The sequence below is a fragment of the Schistocerca americana genome, chromosome 7 (genome assembly GCF_021461395.2).
Source record: "Schistocerca americana isolate TAMUIC-IGC-003095 chromosome 7, iqSchAmer2.1, whole genome shotgun sequence".
NCBI lineage: Eukaryota > Metazoa > Arthropoda > Insecta > Orthoptera > Acrididae > Schistocerca > Schistocerca americana.
The window spans coordinates 177447131-177457385 of record NC_060125.1 but is presented as its reverse complement, the minus strand read 5'-3'; the positions used below and the strand labels follow the sequence as shown (position 1 = coordinate 177457385).

The 10255-nt window shown below is 37.9% G+C and overlaps 1 protein-coding gene and 1 non-coding gene across 2 annotated transcripts in view; one reads left to right on the top strand and one right to left on the bottom strand.

Moving 5' to 3' along the window:
• The window catches only part of LOC124622827 (microtubule-associated protein futsch), a gene marked incomplete at its 5' end in the record, with an annotated part of 138820 nt that extends 129944 nt beyond the window's left edge, over window positions 1-8876 (top strand). The window contains one exon of the mRNA XM_047148619.1: window positions 5432-8876. Coding sequence (XP_047004575.1) covers window positions 5432-5601 — 170 coding nt within the window. The remainder of the gene's footprint in view (window positions 1-5431) is intronic.
• Trnal-caa lies at window positions 2758-2832 on the bottom strand. Its single transcript has one exon. It is a non-coding gene; the product is annotated as a tRNA-Leu (tRNA).
• Window positions 8877-10255: the final 1379 nt, after the last annotated feature.

Here is a 10255-nt window from a genome sequence, read left to right as displayed (position 1 = left end):
GGGTTTGCTGAGCTTACTTTAGACTGTAACTTCTTTCTGAGTCATTGTAGCCTACGATGACGTCTCCAGCATTGTAAGATGAAATGTTAAGCACAGAAATATGCCTTGGACCATGGCCTAATGCCCACAGAACAAAAATCACCAAAAATACAGAACTCAAATGATTTATGATCAGTAGTGCTTTGTGTCTAGTCACTGGCAGGCTTAGTTATCAAAAATGTGTGTTGTAGCTGTATAACAACTATTGTTGAAAACTGTGATTCATTTTTGCTGATACATAACTTCCAACAATATGCTGACGTGCCAAAATAATTATGACCACCTACTTAACAGTGTTTTGTCTCACATTTTTAAAGCAATAAAGCAGCAATTCTACATGGCATGGGTCCAAAAAATCCCTGGTAGGTTTCTGGATGTATGTAACTTCAGATGTCTACTCACAGGTCATGCAGTTCTGATAAATTATAAACTGGTGGTTTTTGAGTGAGAAACTGGCACCTGGTGGCATCCCAAAGAGGTTCATAATGTTCAGATCAAAAAAATTTGTGGCCAAGACAGCAATTTGACTACAGTATGATGCTGCTCAAACTACTGCAGCATGTTTTTGGCCTTGTGACATGTACAGCTGTCACACTGGATGATTCCATTGCCAAGGGGAAGACATAGAGCATTAAGGGATGTGAGAGGTTCCCAGTAATGTGTGTGTAGCTCACAACTGCCATAATGCCTTCAACTACTACTATAGTTGCCACTGAAGCCCAAGTGAAAGTACTACATGCTACAAAACAGGCCCCACTGGTATGTGTTTGTGGCTCCATGCATGTTTTGAGCACTGTTCACCTGAATGGCAGCATATCTAGATGCAACCATAAACCTGGTGCAACAAGAAATGTGAGTGATCCAACCAGTTGACATGTTCCATTTAATCCCTGGTCCAATATCAGTGACCCTGTGCCCATTGCAATCTTAACTGACTGTGCCGTTGGGTCAACTTGGAAACATGTAGGGACGTTTGCTGAAGAGGCCCATATTCAACAATGTATACTGTACACTGTTCTCTGAAACACTTGTACCTGTACCAGCATTGTACTGTCACAGATTTGCTGCAGACCAATGCCTATCTTGCTTTGCAGAGCAGGCAAGCCACTGATCTCCATGTTCTGTGCTGTGGCTTGGATGTCCAACACCTTGTCATCTACTCGTGGCTTAAGCATCCTTAAACCACTTTCCATAAATGCTAATGACAGTGGCAAGTGAACAGCTGACCAGCCTTCCCATTTCCAAGATGTTAGTTCCCAGGCATCATGCCATAACAATTTGCCAATTGTCAAAGTTATTTATCTCAATGGATTTCCCCCTTTGCAACCTTTATCACTACTGAAGTGATTTCCAGTTTCTATGCCCCACATACAAACTTTCCACACTGCATCACATGCCAGCAACTACCTACCAACCTGCTTAGTCTCTCATCTAATTCTACTATTATCAGTCTTATTTATGTTTTTAGCCTTTTCATTTGTACTATTATGGAGCTGCTCTCCATCTGGTTGGAAGGTTTTTTTTTTTTGTTCTGTTTGTCATACTCTTGCATTGGTTTAGCACTATTCAGACATGAAGATGTGCCTCTCACCGCTGATGAGCCCTATGGGATCCCTTGTCTGCTGAGTGTCAGATAAGCTTGACCAATATACTTTTATCTCTCTTTAAATTATTTATCAACTATGGGATCAATATTGCTTTTGACGACTCAACACTCATACATCACAATTCAGTCAGTAGTCTGACTGATGTCTTTGACTCCAAATGGACTAGCCCTTGAATGATGGACTGATCATCTCACATCTCTGTTTAGCCCCTTAACCACTTCTAACTAAAGCCCACCACAACCCCAGGAGGCATTCACTCTGATGGTGGACAGTAGTCGAGTGGTCGTAATTTTTTGGCTCATCAGTGCATGTAACAACATGTGTGCATTCATCACAATTTATTCTGATCATCGTGTGTGTGTGTGTGTGTGTGTGTGTGTGTGTGTGTGTGTGTGTGTGTGTGTGTGTGTGTGTTTTAACACTGAAAATGTCAAGCAGTATAGCTCACCATCAGTTGCAAAACACTGGACACACATTCAGGAGTGCAGTGATAAATCCCCATCCAACCATCCAGTTTAGGTATACTGTGCTTTCCCTACATTACCTAAGGCAAATGCGTGGATGGTTTCTTTGAAAATTACACCATTGATTTCCATCCCTGCCTCTCCCCAATCTCAGCTTGTGCTCTGTTTCTGATGACCTGTCATTGCTGCTGTAATGTTGAGCCTTAATCTTCCTTCCTATTTACCCCTGAAAATACCTATATCATGTATCATGTGTGCTAAGCAACTGCTGCTTACCAGTTGATGAAGCAGGAGGAAACAGAGCAGGATAGGCAAACAAAAAAAGTTAGTTTAACCTACAAATTCTATAGCTTCAAAAATAGTTTGTCCACTAGAAGGTAAAGGCAAGTGGGGAAGTATATGCAAAGATGTAAAAATGAAATAGAAAAGGAAACACTGATCCATCTCCTGGAAAGGAGATGGAATTTCTTTATTTCGGATTGCTTATGTGGACCTTTGTCTTTCCTTCCTTCCCTCTTCCACCAGTTCATTGTTCCCTCACAGTTTTCTGTTTCCTGTTTGTGTTTTGCTTTCAATTAATGGAATGCTTCTGAAGTTCTGTGATTTGACCTCTTGGTTGTTGAAACTTCCTGGCAGATTAAAACTGTGTGCCCGACCGAGACTCGAACTCGGGACCTTTGCCTTTTGCGGGCAAGTGCTCTACCAACTGAGCTACCGAAGCACGACTCACGCCCGGTACTCACAGCTTTACTTCTGCCAGTACCTCGTCTCCTACCTTCCAAACTTTACAGAAGCTCTCCTGCGAAACCTGCAGAACTAGCACTCCTGAAAGAAAGGATATTGTGGAGACATGGCTTAGCCACAGCCTGGGGGATGTTTCCAGAATGAGATTTTCACTCTGCAGCGGAGTGTGCGCTGATATGAAACTTCCTGGCAGATTAAAACTGTGTGCCCGACCGAGACTCGAACTCGGGACCTTTGCCTTTCGCGGGCAAGTGCTCTACCAACTGAGCTACCGAAGCACGACTCACGCCCGGTACTCACAGCTTTACTTCTGCCAGTACCTCGTCTCCTACCTTCCAAACTTTACAGAAGCTCTCCTGCGAAACCTGCAGAACTAGCACTCCTGAAAGAAAGGATATTGTGGAGACATGGCTTAGCCACAGCCTGGGGGATGTTTCCAGAATGAGATTTTCACTCTGCAGCGGAGTGTGCGCTGATATGAAACTTCCTGGCAGATTAAAACTGTGTGCCCGACCGAGACTCGAACTCGGGACCTTTGCCTTTCGCGGGCAAGTGCTCTACCAACTGAGCTACCGAAGCACGACTCACGCCCGGTACTCACAGCTTTACTTCTGCCAGTACCTCGTCTCCTACCTTCCAAACTTTACAGAAGGTACTGGCAGAAGTAAAGCTGTGAGTACCGGGCGTGAGTCGTGCTTCGGTAGCTCAGTTGGTAGAGCACTTGCCCGCGAAAGGCAAAGGTCCCGAGTTCGAGTCTCGGTCGGGCACACAGTTTTAATCTGCCAGGAAGTTTCATATCAGCGCACACTCCGCTGCAGAGTGAAAATCTCATTCTGGAAACATCCCCCAGGCTGTGGCTAAGCCATGTCTCCACAATATCCTTTCTTTCAGGAGTGCTAGTTCTGCAGGTTTCGCAGGAGAGCTTCTGTAAAGTTTGGAAGGTAGGAGACGAGGTACTGGCAGAAGTAAAGCTGTGAGTACCGGGCGTGAGTCGTACTTCGGTAGCTCAGTTGGTAGAGCACTTGCCCGCGAAAGGCAAAGGTCCCGAGTTCGAGTCTCGGTCGGGCACACAGTTTTAATCTGCCAGGAAGTTTCATATCAGCGCACACTCCGCTGCAGAGTGAAAATCTCATTCTGGAAACATCCCCCAGGCTGTGGCTAAGCCATGTCTCCACAATATCCTTTCTTTCAGGAGTGCTAGTTCTGCAGGTTTCGCAGGAGAGCTTCTGTAAAGTTTGGAAGGTAGGAGACGAGGTACTGGCAGAAGTAAAGCTGTGAGTACCGGGCGTGAGTCGTGCTTCGGTAGCTCAGTTGGTAGAGCACTTGCCCGCGAAAGGCAAAGGTCCCGAGTTCGAGTCTCGGTCGGGCACACAGTTTTAATCTGCCAGGAAGTTTCATATCAGCGCACACTCCGCTGCAGAGTGAAAATCTCATTCTGGCTCTTGGTTGTTGTTTTCTCCACCCACATGTTTGCCACCCTGCTGCAGTCAGCATGTAACCCTGTTCACTCTCATATGATGCAGTTTCATGTTTTGAATTTCACTGACATAAAATTATCTGTGATCTGTCATATTTATTCCTTAAAAAAAGTTTCTGTGCTGCCTGGAAGAGTAAGATATTATTGTAGTACCAGACTATAGCTAAATATATTCCAAATTATCCATGTCTGGTGCAAAACTCACCCTTGCTTTGGAAACCAGTAATGCTTTTCCTCTCTATCAAGTTGTTGGGTTTCTATTCCTGTCACTGGCCAGAGTGGCCGTGTGGTTCTAGGCGCTACAGTCTGGAGCCGAGCGATCGATACGGTCGCAGGTTCGAATCCTGCTTCGGGCATGGATGTGTGTGATGTCCTTAGGTTAGTTAGGTTTAATTAGTACTAAGTTCGAGCCGACTGATGACCTCAGAAGTTAAGTCGCATAGTGCTCAGAGCCATTTGAACCATTTGAACCATCTGTTCCTGTCCTCCTTATAACAACTCTTATTTTCTACATTAATGTACAGCCCCTTTTTTCTCCTAAAACATTTGCTCTGTTTCTGGAACTTCCAACTCACAATTTGTTACTTATAGTTCTGCGAACATATTACCACTGCCATTATCATCTGAATGTCCCCCTCATGCCAACTCTTAATACCTCCTTATATGTTTTAAGTGAACTGTACCCTCTGTTTACCTCCTCAAGCTATTAACTTCCTGTCCAATTTTACTCATCACGAAGTAGTTCTGCATGCTCACTACTTTCTAATGTCTCATTTTTCCCACCATTTTGATTGTATTTGTACTCCTGTCTTAAATTGATGATGCCAAAGCATTATATGTATAAAGTATGTCAAAAGGTACTTGTACAGTAGTTTCCAACTGTATCTCTCAAGTGATACATGTGCCTCACTAAAATTTCAGGTTGTTGACTGAAAAGTGTTTTCTTTATTATGTATTAATATTATTATGATGTTATAATTAAAGTTTTTTAGTTTAGTCATTTAAGAGGTCATACTGATTTGAGTTTTATCAGAATTTACACAACAGAAATGAATGATAAATGAAATATTGATGTTCTTGTTGTTCTTCCTAAATTTCAGAAGTAACTATCATTCCCACTTATGATACCGACACTCTTGGTTACTGGGTCGCCGAGAATGAAGATCTGCTTACAAAATACAAGATTGACCTCTCTCCGTCAGCAAGTCGCTGCACAATAAATCTGCAAGATCATGAAACAAGCTGTTCAGCATATCGGTTGGAGTTCTAATTGTTGCTGACTGATAAACAGTCACAGAAATAAACTCACTGCCCATAAAAGCCATTACTGCTCTATAGTATGAACTGGCTTGGACGATGCCATTTTTAGCATTAGCTGAAGTATTTCTTGTTACCATCCTTGATACTTTTTGTGGTCTAAGACAAGGGAAGTTATGATGTCCTTACAGAGAAATTAAAAATGTCTTTCAGGAAATTTTCTTGTATGATGAAGTCTGTGCTGATGTTGAGGACCCTTCAACATAAATGGTGATGATGAAACGGAAAAAAATGCAGCAGTTTTGTTGTACCATTTATTTTTAGGTTGTTCTTTCAGAATGTCAGCAGTTCTATTTATACTGTCAGTTCATAAGATTCAAATAGATGTATGGTCACATAAATATGACATTTATGATATATGTCCAAAAAATGTTAGCTGTTTTTCAGTTTCATTGATACTCAGAAAAAGTAAGACACAAATGTTGTGTGTGTTTACATTTCAGTCCTGGGGTAAAAGACAGTTTTTACTGAAAGCAAATTGTCATAAAACTGTGGTACTTACATCCATAAATATATGTATATATAATGAGCAAAATCTTTTTCAAAGTATTGAGTCTAAGAAACACCCATCTCTCTTACACATTCAAGAAATTTATTTTTCTAAGCTTCCTGAGAAGTGAAATTGAAAGTGAAAAGAGAGAACAACTTTCCCATTGAGTTCAATGTATATTTGTTGATAGTAGAAATGAAACTGTCTCACGCATTAAATACAATCACTACCAGTTGAGCAAACCATTAAGTACTTTTCAGAAAACAAAACAAAAAAAAATCATGTTTTTTGTGCCATAGGCCTCAAGTGATAACACATGAAAAATTATACAAGAAAGGATAAACAAAAACAAGAAATATTTTATAATAAAACAAGTCGAACATAAGTAAATTATTTCCTATGTCCATATAGTTAAAACAATCCCATTATTATAAGATGCCACATTCGTCTTATGTTGCTTATTATATTATAAGCATCAACATGATTTAATTATTGTTCCTAAAGTGGACATTGTATCATCCATTTTCACGTTTGGAGGGATACCGTTAAACAGTGTTGAAAAACCAAATAAGATGACCTAGTTTTTGATCTATGTAACGTTTTACTAATAATGTTAAAATCATGAAATTAAAATTAATTCCCTAAACAGTGTTACCTTAATGTAAAGTTGTTAGAAAGTAACAAAAGCTTCATTGAATGTTTAAAGTGCATCCTGAGATCATATTTTGTGTGTCATGAGAAAAATGAGTCTGCAGTAACTAATAATTTATCCATATCTTCAGAAATGTTCCATTTTTTGTTTATGAATATTGTAAGCTGTAAATTTAGAAACTGTGTGTTTACTCGCAGTCATGATTGTGCAGTGGTTGTGTGTATGTACTCAATAAGTGCTCACCCTCATACCTAAAGTGACATGTACTTACAAACACATTAATTTAAGTCTTCCTCTCACCCTCCTGTTCATTCCTGCCTGCAATGCAGTTTTTAAGAATATATGTTTTTGAAAGTTTTAATCTATATTTAAGTCTTCCTACACATAGCAAATATTTTATATTTATACTTAGCAACATAAGTCTTATTTTTAATGCTGTCATCGTATTTATGTAGCGTTTTATGCATCCATTGTGCACGAAAATACACTTTATGTAAAAGCTTGAATGCTAGGCAGAAAAGTATTTATCATTTATGTTATCTTTGATTCAGATGATATTTGATGTGGTACATAATTTAAACATTAGCTTAATTTTTTTTATCTGCCCAGGTGGGACAGTATAAGTATAGAAGACAGACTGTTTTTTGAAACAAGAAAGAAATCCAAAAGTGTTGGCATGGATAGAACTTCCTTCAGCTCAGAAAAAGAGAGCAGCTAGATGTTGCGTTGTTATAAGTTTGTTTTTGTGTATGTGAATTGTTAAAACAAGTGAACAAAACACCGAAATATGAAGGAAGAGTATGGACTGTTGTAGATAGTATCTATCAAATTGAAAACTGTTGAGTGTAAAATATTTCATAGGCATGAAACATGATGAAATAATGTCTGAAGCACTACAAAAATGGACAATTTTGTGGAAATATAGAAGTTTATCTGACTTACAGCAACATACATGTCACACACACAACTCTTGAAGCATAGATGAATTTGTAGCAAATGGAGGAATCCGTTTTATCCTCCTCTGATTTTGTACTTACCTGAGAATGTGTGATTTTATAACAGTAAAAAATTAGGACATTTAATTTTTTGTACAATATTGTGTATCTTTCCAGAAATGTGTATTATACTTCATTTAATTTTGTGTGCTGGTCAATAATCTAGTTTTGTAGAATTTTAAATAGTTACTTCATCTGTATCTTTCATTATTATAGATTACTCCCTGTTATGAACTGTTTCTATATAAGGCCTAATTTATTATTTTTGAAAATATTACTCTTGTTTTGTCCACATGTTTTGTACTTTTGTTAATGGATGGTAAACTTGAATATGACAGTGTGAATGAGGTGCTCGTTTATTACTTTCTGACTGAAAATAATTTTCTGAAGTAGTTTAACATACAAAAGTTTGTATGTTTGTTATGAGATCTTTTCAAAATGACTGTTGCCGTGGAACTATATATGTATAGTGTCTACAGTATCTCAGCAACAAGAAACCGAGCTTGAATAAATGAAACACAGTTGTTAATAGTTAAATCGAACTGTTGCTATCGTAAGATGGAGAAGTTGTAGAACTATGAATGGTGCTAGCAAATGCCTTGTTAAAAATACAAATCAAACCTCCACATTTTTTGTGTGACTTTACTGTTAATAATTACAGTTGGACCACTTAATAGGTCACACAAAAAGAGTGTGTTGAGAGTAAAAGTGTAAGCAGAGAAGTGAAGTTTGTATTGGATTCAGTTGTGGCTGGCCTTGTGATTGTAAAGAATGTTTCCTTATTTGACACATCATTTTATGATTATTTATTTATTTATTTTCCATATAAAAGTTATTTGTGTTTCTAATGTTGCACCTTTCAACTTTTATGCTTTCATCTTTATTATATGAAAATTGAAATTAAAAAAAAAAATATGGCCCCTGTTTCATCAAAACAACATATTTTGTCATGTTTGCTTAAAGTGAAGCTTCTAGTCACAGAGTCTGCTCTATGCTTGTTCTGATACCATTGCAGTGTATGTATGGGAAATGTATGAGAAATAAATCAAAACCAAAAAATAAACTAAAAAGGGGAAAATCGTGAAAATGAATTTTTGTTAATAACTTTATTTTTACTTTGTCTTGTGTCATGAGCCCTTTTTCAGCTATATCTTCTCCTTTGTAACCTCAGACATGGAGAGACATACTGCCTACAATCTCACAAGCTACTGAGTTGTCACTAAATGGTTGCTTTTGCTTTTCCTCCTCTTGTAAAAAGTTTTCTTACTTGGTATTCACTGTTAAACACACAAAGGTCACAGAAATATTGTTTAAGAATGATGAATATTGTGATAGCACTTCTATGTGTTTTTATGAAACTGAAAATCTAAATGCTGGATAAATATATTATGGAATTTTGGTTTTATAAATCGGTTATTTGTTAATTTATAAAAAAAAGTACCACTATCACTAGATTTTACCTAAATTTATAATGATGTACCTATAACCAAAGGATTGTGTACACTTTATTCATCACAAGGAAATCAATTATATTATAGAACAATTTAATGACCAACAGACACATCACAATTTCAGCTGTTACTGGCTTTGGAATGCAAAGTGATTAGTTCCTCTGTCAAAAACACATGACTTTTCCACTTACGGAGAGGCAAACCCAACAAAGCCCAAATTCATGGTTGTAATGTTCCACATGTAACAACAGAAAAAAATTCACATCAGACAATCATAAAATACGAAGGGACAGGCACTTACCTTCAAGAGGTGAAATTCCAGGTATTGTGAGAGATATATGTGTCATCTGGCAGTACTTGGAATTTTACACCCTGTAGGTAAGTACTGGTCAACCAATTCATCTCCTTACTATTTTGAGGACAATAAATTAGCAGTTACAATAATCACTGTATAAACACCACCAATTCAGGTATCCAGAAATCCAATGATAATGATTTTGTTATCTTTCCTCACCGTGATTTAAAAACAGGAGTTGCACATAAATAATATGCATAAGAAATTGTAAAATTGCTCTCACACAGCCCACATATCATTAGAGGCACTCTGTTCTAAATACATAACTTTGAGTTGAAGATAAAAAATCAAAATCCATCAAAAGCACCTTCTCATGGTGTGTTAAGCTAGGTATTGGAATAGTGTGCAGATTTAGTAATTTATCTTAGTTAACAATCAATGAGAAAATAGTCTATTACTCAGTAAACACAAACATTATACTGAGATCAGCCATAGAAGTGGATTGAAACATGCAACAGTCAGACAAAAAAAAAATGGCAGTTTTCAAAAGTATTTGAAAAGATTATTTGTCAGTATTTATGGGCACATTGTACAAAATTGATTTCCGGTTCCTAAAAATTTGTTTTTTAAAAAGATATACTGTGGGTAAAGCTATATTTGTCTCCCTGCCTGCACTGGTAGAAAATATAAAATGAGAATCTTCTCTGACATTTCAAAGGTTTTG